At 38.2% G+C, this 18270-nt stretch overlaps 1 protein-coding gene across 2 annotated transcripts in view; it reads left to right on the plus strand.

Moving 5' to 3' along the window:
• Positions 1–12048, plus strand: part of RNGTT (RNA guanylyltransferase and 5'-phosphatase) — a 240922-nt gene extending 228874 nt beyond the window's left edge. The window contains exons 14-15 of one of the 2 annotated variants that reach the window (XM_081033244.1): positions 7817–7940; positions 9416–12048. In XM_081033244.1, the coding sequence (XP_080889370.1) occupies positions 7817–7940; positions 9416–9579 (288 nt within the window). In that variant the 3' untranslated portion in view covers positions 9580–12048. The remainder of the gene's footprint in view (positions 1–7816; positions 7941–9415) is intronic. The other variant, XM_081033243.1, reaches the window with a different exon arrangement.
• Positions 12049–18270: the final 6222 nt, after the last annotated feature.

The following is an 18270-nucleotide window of genomic DNA, read 5'->3' on the forward strand; positions in this document are numbered from 1 at the left end:
GAGACAGTGATGGCTTGGACTGTGTATGATACTGGCAGTAAGAGAGGGGAAAACAGACATATTCAGAGTAGATTTTGGAGATAGAATTGGTAGTTTCTGGTAATGAATTGAATATGAGGGAAAATAAAAGAGGAATAGGTCAGGCAGACACCAAGGTTTTTGTCATGAGAAACTAGGTTAATGGAGTTTCCACTTATTGTGAGAAAAAGCAAGAGAAGAGATAGATTTGGGGGAAGACGAAGAGCTAAGTTTTGAACATGTTGGTTTTGAGAAGTCAATGGGGCTCTCAAATAAAGGTGTCTAAAAGATGGCTAGATTCTCTCTCTCTCAGATATATATCTATAACAAAAGGGTATAATATAGTATAAGAGAAAGAGTTTGGGAATGAGTCAGGCTTATGTGAGACCCTTTACAAAGGCTTGTAGAGAACATTTCTTTATTTTTGGTTCCTTCAAAATGCGAAAATCTTAAGATCTTTTTCACCTCAGGCCTTACGACACACTGCTAATCACTATTTGAAGTATGTGTCTTCCTTCACTCATTTCCAATTATTTCCCTCCCTCTCTTCCTCTTTTTCTCCCTCTCTACCCCCCCTCCCTCTCTGCCTTCCTTCTTTCCATAAGCTGGCTTCTTAACCTATAAATCTCAACCTAAATATCATCTCGTCAGACTATGCCGCCTAAAACTAGGCATCTTTTTTTCCTGCATTACTCCTTATTATGTACTCTGTTTTCTTCATAGCCCTTATCATAATTTGTAATTATCTACTTGACTATTACTAGACTATACGTTTCAAAGGCCGGGGACTGTGTCGATATCACCAGTGCACACCCTGTGCCTGGCTCCTGGCTGCTCTGTCTGTCAGAAGGCAAGAAGGAGGGGTCTATAGCTCAGTGCTGTGGCTGATTTAGGACCATTGTCTTTGTGTTTTCATATAACTGGCTTTTTATGCTTATATGCACAGAGTTTCTGACATCAGGCAAAATCTGAGTAGGAAAATAACCTTGTTTGTTTCAGTCTACATTTATTGTGCACCGAGTCCCAGGCTCTGTAATAGCTGGTGGGATATGAAATGGCATCATGAGATTGGACAGGGAGACCTGTATTTGAGACTTGGCTGTTTCATCTTCTAGGCCTGTGACTTTCGCTGAGATATTTGAATGACTCTAAGCTTTTTTTAGTCTCCATGCAATAATGTAGTTGAAGGGCAGTAATATAATTCCTACCTCATACGATTATGGTACAACCTGAATGAGATTATTTGTGTAGATCACGAATTTATAATGCTTTGCACATACTAAGTGCTCAATAAGTTATTACTATCTATTTGTATAAAGGTAAATCATACAATTCTAGAAATGGTTGATATTGCTTGACCACGGCAGGCACAAAATCTTCCTTTATCTTTCCCTTTCTTCTCCTTGTTCTTCACTGTCAAAGGAGAAATGCTGCCTGTAATACCACGATAGCAAAAACTAGTCATGATATCACCTGTAGCTTAGGTACCGAGAAATAGATGTGGCATTATGTTTATTTAAATGACAAACTGAGAGTATTTAAGCCTTAAAACGTTTTGTTTTGTTTGTGGGGTTAGAAAGAAAGAGTGGAAAGGAGGAAGGAGGCAGAGAAAAGCTAGAGATAGTACTAGCTTATTTAACCAGCCTTCAACAAGGAAAGTGGGTGATAAACTGAGGCTCCTGATTCTCCTGAATTCAGTAAACATTGTTCCTGAGGCTCTGGCCTGGACTGAGCACGGTGCTGATAATGGGGAGAGCAGTGAGGAGCACATATTTTATTAGCTGATCAAGTGCATGAAATTAACTTGATAGATATTTCATTCTGTATCAAGATCTATTTTCTGCACCTCAAGCAAAGGTTTTTTACTATTCTGGTTGGTTTCCACTAAGTACTATTTGTGAGTTTAGACACTAGGATTGGGGGAAGGATGAATGAAAAGAATTTAGGGCAGAGGTCGTCAAAATTTCTTGGTTTATTTTGCCTCATAGAGCACCTCTAAGCCACAAGAAGTACCTAACAGGTGCCATTTCTGAAGTGGATAGATCCAATCAACTGAGTAAGTGTTTATATCCTAACAATTTAGCACATGTTAAGCATGCATAACTTCTCAAACCCTGGAATCAGGTAGTATACCACCATCATTTACTGATCCACACTGATTTTTGTGATACTTGGTTTTTATCACAATTGCCCAAAACTCAGCTTTGCAAAGATATACAAAGGATATACAAAGTCATCTGAAGGAATCTCACATTAAAACTGTGAACGCCCTCTGACTAGTAGCTTGCATGCTGTCCAACACATACTACTGTGTTTCCTAAAAATGTAAAATACCCCACAGTGCCTCTGTGAGCTTACTGCAGTACCCTGGGTGCCTCATGGCACAGTTTGGGAACTGTGGACTTAGGGCCTTATTCCAAGACTTTCTGTTTTCTCTTTAAATATTTATCTCTTCTTACTGTTTTGTACCTCTACATTATAAGCCAACCTGATGTTATTTCATTTTTTATGAGACATACTTTACCTTAGGAATTTTTCTATTATTAAAACTTTAAAAAGTAAAGCATGTATAATGAAAGAAGAAGAAAATACGTCATCCCTAATTCCACTATCCATTAATAACTACTATTAACCTGTTGTTTTATCTGTCCAATTATTTTATATGAAGATTTATTGTATTTTGAATAACAACTATTACTAACTGATTTTATTAGAAGGTAATAGTCTGTAGTATAACAGGAGTTTCATACCCAGAAGTTGTGACTTGTCTGTAATTACCTTTAGGATAAATAACACATCTGGCCACTTTCTTTTTATTTGATACTTTCATAAGTTGAATGCCTGATAGAAGGGCTTGAAGACCCTCTCCATTTATGAGGGAAGGACTTTCTGCTGCTGTATTTCTAACCTAGCAAAAGCAAGGTGTGTTATTTACATGGCAGTTCTTCATTATAGAAGCACAAACACAAATAGATTTTAATGGAGCAACATGTTTTTCTTGTAAGTGGTAGGACTGGGTATTTTTTAAAAGGGCAACTTGTCAAATGTTTTACTTCCTCCAGTAGATGGATGCACTTTCTAAAAGTAATATATTGTGACCCTACTATAATTAATTATGTAATTATAGTAGATCTAATTAATTAACTAATTATAGTAGACCCTAATATAAAGATTATCTAATAATTCAGATTTAAGCTATATTTTTCTGATACTACAAGGAAAACTTTTATAATTCCATTTTATTTCTGATTCATTTGTTGTTTTATTTTCTCTGCCTTCGTAAGTAATAGAAATTGAAGTTATTTACATAAAAAAATCATTTTTGTGTGTGAATTCATTTACGTGAGATATGTGTTTAAAATCTACCTTCTGTTACAATATAGAGGTTGAACTGGAATTATCAAAAAATAGAATTGTAACTTCAGAAAAGAAAAAATGGCTTAGCTCTTGAGAGTAGTTCACAAAAGATGGGGTGAAAACCTTTAAGTACAAACATATATTCATATTTAGAGTTTCATTGTCTCTCACTCTCTTACTCTCATACTCATTCCTTCTCTCTCTCCCTCCCTCTCATTCTCTCAATAATAATTTTAAATTCTGATTAAAACAAGTGGTGGCAATACTTTCTTAGCATAGCCTGGACTGTTGAAGAGTAATTTTGTTCTTATAAAATCCTGGTAAAGTCCCCCAGGGCTGACTCAAGGGCTGGAGCAGAGAAAATACAAGATGAACCTGGCATAGTATCTTGTATTGCCAGGAAGTAAATGCTAAAAATAAATAAGTAAAAGTGGAAGCAGGTTAAAAGGACACAGGAGTCCACCTGAGAGAGTTCCCAGTGGTGAAAACTACTAGAACAATTTGAGCAACAAAATAAATGACAATAATTTTATTAAAAACCAAAGAATAAATACCCATGAGTCCTTACTGATACAGATAAGCCAATAAATAAATGAGGGAGATGGGACATATCTTTTTGTACAGAAGTCCAGATGATAAATGTAGAAGGAGTGGAGAAAATAGAATATTCTATTTGAACACCACAGTAATGATCTCTGCAGGCAGGATTCACAGATGGATGCTAAGAAAATAAGTTATATAAGTGATAGATAATAATTTGAAAGTATTTTTTATATAAAATTGAAAAAGTTATTGTAAGAAGAAAATAAGTATTTTTTTAAAATACAAAATAAGTGAGCAAAACTTTAAGGAGAAACACGATATTTATATAGCCTCAAAATATCTCTCTCAAGACGTATTAATTTCTGTGGTAGTTTTAATTAATGTCCACAAGTTCTTTGATACCCTTCCTGCCAGGAAGTGGAGCTTACCTCCCTTTTCCTTGAGTGGGGCTGGAAATAGTGCCTTGTAACTATCCAATAGAGCATGGAAAGGAGAAAAATTGTAGCTTTACAGTAGAGAAACCTGGCAGACACCATCAGTAGTCGGGGTAAACATCACCGGTAATAAATCCTATTGTTACCATTACCACCAGATGCTATGCATTGAGAAGGGCACTTCACTTCTCTTTCATTCTTCCCCCAAACCCATAATCTCAATCTTATCATGAGAAAACATTAGAAAATCCCAAATTGAGAAACAGCCTACAAAATATCTGACTAGTACTCTTCAAAAGTATTAGGGAAAGCCTGAGAAACTGTCACAGATCAGAAGAGTAAGGAATCATGACGACTAAATGCAGTGTGGTTTCCTGGATTGAATCCTTGAACAAATAAAGAAAAGACATTAGTGGAAAAACTGATGAAGTCTGAATAAAGTCTATAGTTTAGTTAATTATGTAGTACTAATGTTAATTTCTTCGGGTTGATAAATGTACCATGATATGTAAAATGTGAACATGAGGGGAAGTTGGGTGGCTGAAATACCGGAAATCTCATTACTATCTTTACCACTTTTCTGTAAATCTAAAATTGTTTCAAAATTGAAAGTTATAAAACAATAACTCCCTGGTGGCTTTCTCGTCCTAAGCATGTTTGTTATTTGAAAGTGTCTCCAAAGCAATTTAGTTCAGAGAAATCCCCCTGCTCATCCTTCCAAGCCTTTGTGCAGTCTCTCTAAAAGAAAGATGAGCTCTTAATAGCAAAACATCCCTCAAGGAGCAAGTGCAGTAAGTTTTAGAGGCTTCTGTCCCACCACTAGAAATAGAAACGCATCTTCACCTGCTCTGCAGGTCTGTTTAGCCAACACTGATGGCCTGCCTTTTGTGACTTGGTACTGTGCCCAGCACCTAGCTTACAGAGTACTCTGTAAAGACAGTGCAGAGTGGAGCAGCTGTGATTCTACCTGACTTTGTTTTGGGCCCTTCATTCCGGGGATTGTCTTTGAGCTCCTAATTTAAAATCTCCAGAGTTATTAAATCCAGTTTCATCTGACTATCTCTTAATCCCAGATTATTGGTAGATTTAAATAGTATAAAAAGTATGGTAGTCCATGAGATGCACACATGAAAAAATTTTTTCAATATGAAATACACTATATATTACTCGTTACAAAAAACAAACAGCAAAATCTCATTAATTCAATGTAATTATGCATACAGGTATGAAATCCCGATTTATAAATATTTTTTCTTATTTTCTTATTACTTTCAAGCTCTTATTAACTCAAACTAGGATAACAGAGTTTATTATTGAAGGCCTAATGGGGCTCCGTTTTAGGAGATAGTAATATGTAATTGGCAGAGGATGATTATTGTCATAGTGACAAATTAGAATTTGCATACCAAAATTAAACTCCTCCCCTGTATGCCAATCATTTTCTTGATCTAACCATTAGTGAAAACTGTCTTAATTTGTGCACGTATTGGAGGTATTCTTTTTATGAGTTATGTAGATATGTTTTACCACCTAACCAAATGAATGCCTTGCAGTATGTCTATCTTGGGAGTAAAACTGGTGTGAGCAATGAAGAACAATGTACTGTTCTTGAACATAGAAATAAGTTTAGGTTAGTATAGTGGCAGGTGCATGCATTTTCTGGAAAGCTTTGTTTTCTGGATTATTAATGCAGGCCCAAGTAGATACACAGATACTTAATAATAGTGCTTAATTGCTGTAGTCAGATTGAGCAACACATAATTTATAGCAATTCTGAAACTAGGAACACAAGAATGATAAGCTATATGACAAAGACGTCCTACAATTGCTAGTCAGTAAAGTACAGAGTGCACATATTGATAGCAAGCCATTCTTGTAAAATGCATGTGACATACTTTTCTTGACAGCTGTTTTCAAAGTCTGCCTTCTCATGCCATCCTGGTTTCTTTAGTGAATTTACTTGTAAGGTTTTTTTTTTTTTTTTTAATAAGCAATGTTTCATTTCCCAATTTTATATTCAATTAAAATTTCACCAGTTGGCTAGTATGTGCCAGGCACTTTCATTTATGGTTCTTCCAGTGTCTCAATATTAGGAACTTCTTTGTCTATTTTAGAAATTAGAAAACAGAGATTGAAAGGTTTAGACACTTACCTCTGTTAGACCCTACATTTGGTTTAATATAAATGTGGTTACCTAACTGCGAGTTGCCTAATACAGGGATATAGAAAACGTATCAAAATAAAAGGAGGTGGATCCCTAGAAAGAAAGGAGGGGGAGTTGAGACTAGAATAATGAATATCTGAGAGTAAATTTAGCAAGCTTGCTAAGTGGAACATCACTTTTTTTTGGCAGGTCTGGTTCCAGAGCCACCAAATATATTGGACCTGTAGTATTTGTTGAAAATGCAAATTGTCCAATCAAGTGTAGTAACTCACTAAGGGAAAAGAAATAATACAATTTGAAAGTTTTTGTGAAGACATATACTGCCTAATCTGTGAATTGAAAGCATCTTTTAGAATTTGCTTCCCTTCATATTCCTAGGTGAATATGTGGGTAGAAAAATGAGAGCATTTCAAATAATGCTAATGAAGTTAAATGATTGCAATCTACCATATTGTGAGGAGAAGTTGTTAGCTGTGAAAGATGAGGACGGAATTAAAATATTACCATGACTGGCATTTGATTTGAAAACTGCAAAGATAAGCTTAGGTTCCTATTTATGAAAACCATTCTCACAGACTGATGAAATATCTTTTAAAAGGTTTTATAGTTACCATGGATACTTGTTAGCTTTGATAGAGTAAGTTGTAATACATATTTAATCATCTGAGGAGAAGTAGCCTAAAAAAACCTACCAACTAAATCAAAAGTAGCTTCATCCCTAAATTTATACTAGTTTGGAGGTGGAAAGGATAAATAGCCTAAAGATTAGCTCTTTGGTTAATTATCACTGCTTCAAAAGCAAGGCTTTTAGGATGCACATTGCCTGAATTTTATTCTGATGTGACTTTTATATGTAACTTTTTCTGTTAACTAGTAAAGGGCATTTCTTAGGTTTTGACATAGGAATTTGGATGGTGAGACCTTTTGGCAAGTTGATGAAACAGAAGCAGCAGACTCAATTTCTAAGTCACAGGGACACAGACGGTATTGAAGGCATTGGTCCCTATGGTAACATATTTGCCTTTGGCCCAGAAGGGGCTGGTTTCTGCTTAGCTTTTTTTAATTGCTATATATTGACAGCCGTTTTCATGACTATTTATAAAATGTTGGATTAATGAGCGTGTGTACAAGGTACTGCATACCATACCCTTAGGCTTGATTAGACACCTCAGATGACAAAGAGATCTGCATGAAGAGTTCCTGAGGTGTTTTTGTCATTTCCTAATGCGTCTGTCACATAGTGGAAGCAAAAAGCCTTTCAAATGATTTAAATATTTCCCTCAATTCTCTTTTAAAACAGGTGACAAAAGAGCTAAAACAGTATGACAACAAAATTATAGAATGCAAATTTGAGAACAACAGCTGGGTCTTCATGAGACAGAGAACAGACAAAAGTTTTCCTAATGCCTACAACACTGCCATGGGTGAGTATGACAACCTACCAATGCTTGGTACATTAAAAAAAAAAGAAGGTAAGGTGTGAGAACCAAAATGTGCTGTGTTAGTTGTTCAGCCTGATGGGGCATGCAGTCACGCGGACCCCCATCCTTGCTTGCTGGGATGAGGGTTCTGGCAGGTCTGTACCCTGGTTGGCTTTAATCGATTTGTAGGTTCTCCTGTGTAGACAGACCTGTGGGCTTGTGCCCATGTGCTGGGGAGAGAAGGTTAAAGGGCAGGACAATGGGCTGTCTGCAAGTTGAATTTGTTGAACAACAACAAAAGCCATGATAATTTCAGATCTATTCAAAACTATAACAACCATTGTTTGCCAGATGGTAAAAGACACAATTAGCAGGGGAAAATTTAATTTCCAGTTCCTAAAATAGCTTTACAAACAAGGGAGAACAAAGTAAATGAAAGCCATTAAATCCCCCCCCCCCCAAAAAAAAAACCACACAAAAACCTAAAACCTGCTGTGCTATCCTTTGGGTACAATATCAGTACTTTGGGAATTCAGAATAGTAAGTTTCTTTCATGGGGAACAACACAAATCAATCACGTTTATAAAGTAAACTACTCCCAGTAGCAGTTGTTGCTCTGGATTGCATTTTTAGTGGAGTTGAGAAAAACAGATAAAAAGGAAAATTAAAGGTTAGTAGAAAGTGTACCTTTAGAGTGCTCAGTTGATAATGATGATGATTATTTGATAAGCTTATGAGAAAATACAGAAATTGCCAGTTTGAGTTTTGCAGCTTAAAAGTTATTACTGTTGTACATTTAAAGGTTCTGTTGTAACTATCATCTATGTTCAGACAAGATGAGTTAATTTCAAAAATAGAAATAATTAAGCCAGTCAGTGTCTTTTCCCCCCAAAACCAAATAGGTGAAATTAAAAGGACTGGCACTAAATTTTGATCACATAAGAAAATAAGCTTTCTTTGTTATTAATTTTATTATACCTTACTTCAAACAAGTTATTAGAAGAAAATAATGTTATCTACCCCCTCCAGTGAAATCTCCCTATTCAATGACTGGTATTGTGTTATATGCTTCTCAGTGTGGACTGCTTCCTGAGAGAAAGACTGAAGGACGGGAGCACAAATTATTTGTAGAAGTTTTGGTGAAATATGGACTAAAGTGTGATGCACTGTGCTCGATTAGAATCCTATAAAAAACTGTTCGGGAGGGATAGAAACCATAGTGAATACATGCTTATAACCCAAGTACTTGGTTTTGGTTTAAAATTGATAGCACAGTAAAGAGTAGCCACTAGAAAAATACTCATTTGGGGGGCGGAGAGGGAGGAGAATAGTTTAATCTGAAGCTTGTCATCCAAGCCGGTGAAATGGAAGTGTTTAGCATATTGAGATGAAAACCTTTCCCCTTTCTCATCTCCCTGTGGTGAGTCAGCTGCCTTAATTAACCCTCGCGTGAGACACGTGTCTTCCTTTGTCCACAGCTGTGTGCAACAGCATCTCAAACCCTGTCACCAAGGAGATGCTATTTGAGTTCATCGACAGATGTGCGGCAGCTTCTCAAGGACAGAAACGAAAGCATCATCTGGACCCCGACACGGAGCTCATGCCTCCACCGCCTCCCAAAAGACCGCGCCCTTTGACCTAAGACCAGCCTCTGACTTTAGGATTGAAAGATGAGTGAGAACAAAAATGCTGTTGCCCCATTTGCAGCCAGAGAAATTCAAAAAAGAATGTGGCTTCATGTTGATACACATTTGAATTTTTTTTTTTTAAGAAAAGTATTGTAGCCAGCCTGTACATATTTGATGCATTTGTTTCCTTCGTGCTACAGTACATCATGGACTTAAACATTTTATTTATATCTGATAAACTCAGCCTTACCTTGTGGAATCTGAAGATTGAAATATCCAAAGGTTTAAACAAGATTGAAATCAATGAAAAAGAGGCCTTGTTTATATACGGATACCATCTACTTTTAATTTATAAAGTTAGCAATCTGGAACTGAGAGCGCATAGAACACTGTATTTTTTAGAAATTGTATTTCAGCTATGTTAAAATTTCCTTTTAAAACATTTAGACAGTGGCATTAAACATTCTTGTTGTCGTTCATCATGGATTTCCTACATTTCTGAGATTCTTATATTCAAAAACAGATGACAAGGTTGTTAAGTATTGTACTATATTAAACAACTTGGTCTGGCTTTATCATTTTAAGAATGTTTTTTTTTTTTTTGAAATGTAAAAGTAAAAGAGTAAAGCTCCATTTTTGTGAATTACGTCATTTCTAACGGAAATATATTATTTTCATCTGCGTCTGTTGTTTGAACTACAATATCAGATCTCCAGTGTGCCCATGGTGGCGGTGGTTTTGAGCTACTTCCCAGAACTTAGATGTCCACCACCAGGGCCCTTACATACTGTTTCCTGGGAAACTTCTTGTTGTTGTTGTTTTTAATGCCAGGACTACTTACTGCTTTACCTCAGTGGTATCAGCACCTTGTAAATTACATTAAAACACACAACTCACTGTGATTATGGGAGTGACATCAAACACAAGCAATGCTGTGTTAGTTTCCTCGAACAAAACGGCAAAGGAAATGCCGGCTGACCCCTTTGATTAGAAGGTAATGTCAATGGAATAGAATGCTGCCACTGGAAAAGGCTCTCCCACTGCTACCTAAATTGAGAGGCAAAGAGTAGACATCTGTAGGAACTAAACATCAAGAAAGCCAAGAAGACATTTATTTTCAAAGCCAGAATTCTATCTATAGTTTATTCTGGGAATGCTATTTTTGTTGTATGTCTGAATTTTAAAACGTTTACTGATAGATAATGGATTTAAAGAGCAGCTAATTGGTCATCTGCCATTGTTGAGAAATTGTGTTCTGATTGGTTTGTGAAGGAATCTGAGAATTAGCCGATTAAGAGGCTAATGTATTTATTTTTAGAGGTACAAGTTTTAAGTATGTGTATTTAAAACAAATTTTCATGATCTGAATTTTATATATGTCTATGCATATATACGTGAGTATATGCAACAGTGTATATTCTTCTACTAACGTAGTCAGACATGAAAATCTAAACGACTTACCTAGTAGACTGAATATCTGACAGGATTTCTATATGTTATAGCGCAGGTTAACCAAAAATGTATTTATATTCACCTGAGTTTTAATGTTTTTAAACAAACTTTTCTCTTGCAGTGCTTTTCTATATGAAATACTAGAGTCAGGCTTGGCCTTTTTCCTTTGTTGTCCCCAAGTTCTGTAATGTATAGTGAATTTATCCAAAATGCCATTTTAGTGTTTCTTTCCTAGAGTGTTTTTGTGCATTTGGGTGCTAAAGGGAATAAAACACATGACCACCACAGTGACTGCAGAAAGATGGAAATTTGTTCAAGTTCCATAGTGTCTTGTACAAAGTGGATCTAAAAAAAGCCTATGCAACTCTGACGTCTACTTCACCTGGATCAGTTACTCTTTTCATACAGTATGTTGCTTTCTCCTGAGTCTGTGTAAATGCAGGGCTCTTTTGTGGGTATAAGAGCAAGCTTTTGCCAGTGATCTTTAATGGAGTTAAAATGTTTATGGTAATTGTAACCTTTTAAATGAGTTATGTGAAAAGATCATCTCATTTTTAATACACCCAGATATTTTCTCCATACCTGTGTGCATTTTCCAGCAGTTAATTTTTCTTTTCCTTTCAGTTATAGTGAAGTATAATAGTTGGCCTTATAAGTAGGCCCCATTTAGTCCCTGAACACACTACCATCTGCAGTATCATAAAAAGTCATCTAGAAAGTCGGGGGAGGGGAAAATCTAGAGGCAGGATTTGGAATATCAGGAAGGAAACACTTCCCTTCTCAGCCCACTTCACAATAACTGGTTTTTGACACTGATGTTTTGTTGGCAAGAAGAAGAAAACTTTTCTGAGTTATCACATATAAAAGCTTTTGCATTGTGTTTGAAAAGGATGTGGACGACTCGACTGTCTGGATGGTTATATTTGCTTTCCGTGAAATGCTCAGAAAATGTCAGGACATTCCTTCTCTAATTGTGTGTCAGTGTGTATTGTAATAAAACTACTGATTTAAAATAACAGAAAGTTGTATCTACTTGGTTGTATTTGTGATGATGTCTCTGTGTCCCTTTATCTAACTGATGCTTTTATGTCCCTTCTATTGCTGGCATCAGAGCCTACTGGTATCAGCCACACCCAATATAATCGATCTGCTGGTTTTACATTCTGGAGATGATCATAAAGACTTGGAAAGTCCTCTATTTTTCTTCCTGAGAAACCAAGAAATTTGATTGACACGGGGGATATCAAACACCTTTTGGAGTGTGGGGTTGGGTGTAAAGCACATCTTTACATGATATTTATAGTACTTCTGTTTATCCACCTCATTTTAGCACCCTGTTGTATGGGTAGATTTTGTTACATTATTCTTAATGCATTTAATTCTTTTAGAATACTCAGCAACAAATATTCTGAAATGATGAAGTAATGTCCTACCAGTTTTTTTGTTCACTATGAATTTTTGTAGTTCACTGTGCATCTTTAAATGCTTAAATGATATCACCATTTTGAACTACTTGTATAGATAGTTCTTTCTTGTCAAGAAAACCTAGAAAGTCAAGAACCAAATACTTCTAGGAGGAGAAAACCAATGTGGGAGAGAGAACCCTACGCTAGATCCAGACACCAATTCTAGGTAGGCTCTGCCTCTCATTGGTTCTGTTCTCTCTAGAACTCATCTCTCCCCTCCCCCATCTATAAAATCCCAAGATTGGGCCAGATGATCAAAAAGAACCTTTTCAGGTCTAACATAATTCTTGTGTAAAAGGCAGTGCTTTTTAAATACCCTATATTCAGAATTGTAGCAGTTTTATTGATTATTGATTATTCACAAAGCACCAAGATTGTCCTAAACACAACGACTCTATGCTGGAAGGTACTGTCATTAACCTCGTTTTGTAGTTGAGGAACCTGAGATTCAGAGAGTTAAATAACCCAAGGTAACATAGCTAGTAAGTTGTGAGCTGACGTCGGTCTTTCTGACCACTTGATTGTACAGTAAGTACTCTTGTTACAGGCCTTGTGTGGACAACTTTTTCCACGCCAGGCTCCTAGACTATTTAAGTTCTTTCGTGCTGACAGGTGGTAGGCTTCAAACACCTCTCTGCAAAACAGGGAGATCAAGTTTGGAGCAGGGAAGTAAATACATTTTTAGGACCTTGTTTAACTACTTATTTAACAATAGTTAAATGTGAGTGATGCAGAGGCCATGGAAAGAAGTTTAATATTTTCATTAAGCTGCTAAATTCCAAAGATGTCATTAGGATGAAACAAATGACAAAATTACACAGCAGGCCCACATTTTCCTGAGCGTTGGTAGTCAGCTGTCTACCCTGAGGCTTTGGCAGGTCAGTGTCAGCCTTAGTAACCCAGATGTGCCCCTGCCCTGACCGGACTCAGGTATCGGGGTGACGACTGCATGATGAGCAAAGGAGAGCAAGGTGGTGGTGGAGGGCACTCCAAGCAGGGGGCCCCGGCTTCTCCGAGGACTTCACATTGCCAAAAATCAGTGCACGGGTCTGGGGTGGCCAGCTGTTGTGCCGTTGAAGGGCATTTACACAAAATTCTGTTGCCATCATTTAATCAAATAAAGGGACTCTTAATGCCCACAAAGGAAGGAGGACATAATTTAGAAGAAAGGACACGCCTTTGTAAAGAACAAATTTTGTTTTATGAAAGACTTGCTACACTGTCCTTTGCTTCTACATTTCACCGCAAACGGGTAAACACTTTTTCATGGACCAACGGTGGGAATCATTGCATAGGTGAAATTCCAGACAAGAAGCTTGTAAGTGGGGAGCAGGTAAGAAGACCTTCAGGAAAGAAGCAGCCCCTGGTTCCCCAGCTACAGGTCATTTCCGTAGCCAGAGTTGACCATTGCAAAATTACCTCACAAAACTTGATTATATTGTGCTCTTGTGATATAGGTGAAAAAAACAAAATTATCTGAATGTTTAAAAACAGCCAAATAGAATGAATCCTTCAGCCGTTTGAGGTAAAAAATAAGCATGGCCAAATACAACACAGCAAAACAGAATTTGGCTTGGACAACAAATCAGATTCACAGAGTCACCAGTTTTCACCAGCACACAGTCTGTTTTTCCTTTAGATCACTCCCGCCGGAATGATCCTTCAAAACTGCAAACCTGCTCCTGTTACTCCTGCCCAGTAAGAGCTCCCTGGCCCATGGCATCCGAAGCCCTCCATGAGCCGGCCTCAGTCTATATGTCCAGGTGTGGGTCTCATACCTGTCCTGTGATGCAGCCAGGTGACTCAGTGCTATTCCCAGAACTCCACGCTTTCTATACCCAGGAACCTTTGCTCGTGGTGTTGCTACTGCTTCTGCCAGAAGCCGCCAACCTCCCTTCATCTCAGAATCCAGGACGTCTTCCTGCCATCGACAGCGTCTTAGATCTGCCATTGTAAAGGGGCTCCACAAGCCGAGGAACTGTCATCTTTGTGACCCACAGCGGGCACTCGGCAGTAATTAGGGCAGGAGGTTCAAATGCCTCTTTGTACCTGTTGTTGAGACTCAACGTGTATTTGCTATTTTCTCCCTCAGTTCAGCCAGATGTGAGCATAATGTTTTGTCACTCTAGCTTCAGCATCGTAGAAACACTGATAACATCTCTTACTTCTTAAGAGTTTCTTCAGAGGCCATCTCTGGTGCCTCTTGCATTTAATCCTGATTAAAAGTATCTTGTCTGTTCTTGCCTTTTGCACTGAAAATGAGTGCTTCTGAGGAAAACTTGTCAGCAGGAAGAATCTTAAGTGCGTGACCCGGTCTCCTTGCCGTGATACACTCTGAGGGAGGTGTGAGGGAAGTAGTGTTTTTAATCATGTCTTATTTTTTAGTGCACTTTCACTGAGCTTGCCACTTCTGAAACTAGAAGGCTCCTTCTCCCTACCCACCTACTCCCACCCAATTTCTAATGTTTTCAAAGAGAAGTCCTTTGATAACTGCTGAGGCTTTTCAGTTACTTTTAAAAATACATACCAGTTCGTGATCCCTTAGCGTGAATTGGTGCTTCTGGCCGTGTCTGTAGAGTGGGAAAGGCAAGTGAAAGACATTATTCTGGTTGCTGCCGTAGAGGGCTATTGTTCCACGATCTAAAGGAATAAGAAGCTTCATAGTTTCTGTAGAAGTTCTGCCTCCCTTCTGAAAGCTGTCAGGGGCACGCTGTGGAGTTTTGGTCTACAGTATAAACACACAGTGTGCTCTGCTACACATTGACGATGAGGGCCACAGAGACCCCCGCCGAAGCACACCACAACCAAAACTCTTACTATAAAAATTTCTTGAAAATTCTACATATAGGCAGAAACTATACACCTGGAGATATCACATACAATTGGGATGGTGCAGGAGGTGGGAAGTGACCTAGGCCTTGGATGGGTGGGGTGGGTGGGGTAGAGAAGGTGCAGATAGAAGTGAGGAAGAGTGTTTTGGAGGGTTTGTCTAGAGCTCGTGTGAAGGACAGTGGTAGGAAATATGGCTATAATCACTCCATCTTTAACAAATCAACCAACCAGCCTTGGCTCCTTGATCTACTTCTAGCTGCTGACCCATCTCTCTGTTCCCCTTTCCTACTAGATGACTAGAAGGAGGTGATTGCACGTGTTTACTCCACATCCTTTTCTCCTATTCTCTCGCTAACCCACTGCCTAACAGGCTAACAGGCTCTTCTCTCTACTGAAACTTCTCTTGTCACTACCACCACTGACCTTTCCAGGGTCAAATCCACTCCCCTAATTGCCCTGTCAGCACCATCAGCATTTGACACAGTTTCTCACTCCCCATGTTTTGTTTTGGTTTTTTGTTTGTTTGTTTGTTTGTTTTTTCTTTTTTTTTTTTTTACTTTTAATAAGAAATTTCAAAATACCCAAAAGTAAGGAAAATGGTAATATGAACTCCCATCTACCAAGTTTCAACAATAATCAATCTAAATTTCAAAATACCCAAAAGTAAGGAAAATGGTAATATGAACTCCCATCTACCAAGTTTCAACAATAATCAATCTGTGGCAGTTTTTGTTTATTTATACGCTAAATTGCCCCCCACTCCACACACACACACACACACACACACACACACACACACACACACACCATTATTATAAAACAAATCACAAACTACTCTCCTTGTTGAAGGCTTTTGGCACCTGGCTTCCAGGCCAGTACAGTCCTTCCTTTTCTTTCCTTCTACCTACCTACCGGTCTCCTTTGCTGAGCCCTCTTCACCTTTTCAATGTCTACACGTTGTAGATCCCTCCTAGTCTTTGAACACTGATATCATCAACACAAACAATTTCCAAGTTTATTTCTAGCCTGGATATTTCTTGTGAATTCTAGACTCAAATATCCAACTGACAACTTGACATCTTTACTTGGATACCTAATAGTCACCTCAAACTTAATACATTAAAAACTGAACTTTCCTCCTTCTATAAACGTCCTTCTCTTCCCACCGTTTTCTTATAGAGCTTAATGGCAATTGCATTTCTATAATTGCTTCAGAATCATCCTTGATTTTTTTCTTCCTCTGACGCTTCACATTTAATCCATCAGCAAATGCCTTCAACGCTACCTTCAAACTACAAACTGAATTTGACAACTTCTCAATCTCTCCAACACATCTCATCCCATCTCTTGCCTAGAATGTTGCAATAGCCTCCAAAGTGGTATCCCAGTTTTCCTTCCTTCCTCCTCACCCTCTGCCCCCCGGCTATTCTCCACAGTGTCTGTAATATTTTTTAGAACATGTCACTCAACTACTCAAAACCTTCCAGTGCCTTCCACATCATTCAGAATTAAATCGTAAATGCATACCACAGACCACAAAGCCTACGTAACTTGGCTCCCAGCTGCCTCTCTGATCTCATCTCTTAGCCTCCTTCTTACTCATTCTGCTCATCCATACTGGTTCCTGTGCTGTTTCTCCAGCTTGCCAAGCATGTTCCCACAATAGGGACTTTGAACTTGCTCTTCCCTCTACCTGTAAATGCTCTTCCCCTATGTATCCACAAGGCTCACTCTCATTTCATCCAATTCTCTGCACAAATGCTACCTTATCAAAAAGGCCTTCCTGACCATCCCATCTGAAATGCCACTCCCATCACCACCAACCGTGTTTCCCCGAAAATAGGACCTAGCCAGACAATCAGCTCTAATGCGTCTTTTGGAGCAAAAATTAGTATAAGACCCGGTCTTATATATATCTCCAAAAGATGCATTAGAGCTGATTGTCTGGCTAGGTGTTATTTTCGGGGAAACACGGTATGCTCTCCCCATTTTATTTTTCTACAAGTACTTAAGATCTAATGTATATTTTACTTGTTTACCTGCTGTCTGACTCTCCTCTCTAAAATGTAAGTTCTGTGAGAACTGAGTTTGATTTCATTCATTGCTGCAATTTCAGTATCTAGGCCAGTCTGGCATAATGTATAGGAATTCAATAAATATTTCTAGAATCTATAAATTAACTAAGTTTACATAGTTAGACGGAGGACAGATCACAAAGGGCTTTGAATGTCTGGCTAAGAAGTTAGGCTAAGTGTAGTCAGTAATAAAGAGCTCTCGAAAGCTTTTAAGCGAGGGAGTTCTTTGTGAGAATAAACTAGTAATCTGTCGAAGGTGGCACAGAGAGAGGAAAACAAGATGACAGGCCAGTTGGGAGCTATTTCCTCTAGAAAGGAAAACAAGATGACAGGCCTGTTGGGAGCTATTGTAATAATCCAGGGGAGAGGCAAAGAATCTAGAACAGGGTGGCATCTACAGCAATAGAGGAGATGGACGTGATGGGCTTTGGGAAGGAAGAATCATCAAGATCCAACAATCAGTTGAGAAGCCAAAGTTACCTTCAAGGGTTTGAGCGTAGGTGAGGGAATAAATGGTGGTGCTCATAATAACAACAGGGAACTGAGAAGAGTTGCTGATTGGGACTTCTGAGCATGATGAGCTGGAAGTGCTGTCAGGAGATTCAGATGGAGCTGTCCAAAGAGAAGGCAGAAATTTAGAACTGAAGCGCAGACCACTGGCAAGATGTTTAATTTGTCCACACAACAGTGATGATAAAAGTAGTGTGAGTAGAAGGTATGGAGTGAAAAGAGCATCAGGGACTCCTATGTTATGGGTGGAAGAAAAAAATAGTAAAGAAAGGAAGGCAGCGATAGGTAAGGTCATGTACAGACCAAGAAAGTAAGGCCAAGAAGAAAAGTCTCGAGAAGATATAGCCCACGGGGTGGGGGAGGGGAGGAG

The sequence above is a fragment of the Rhinolophus hipposideros genome, assembly GCF_964194185.1.
Source record: "Rhinolophus hipposideros genome assembly, chromosome: 3".
NCBI lineage: Eukaryota > Metazoa > Chordata > Mammalia > Chiroptera > Rhinolophidae > Rhinolophus > Rhinolophus hipposideros.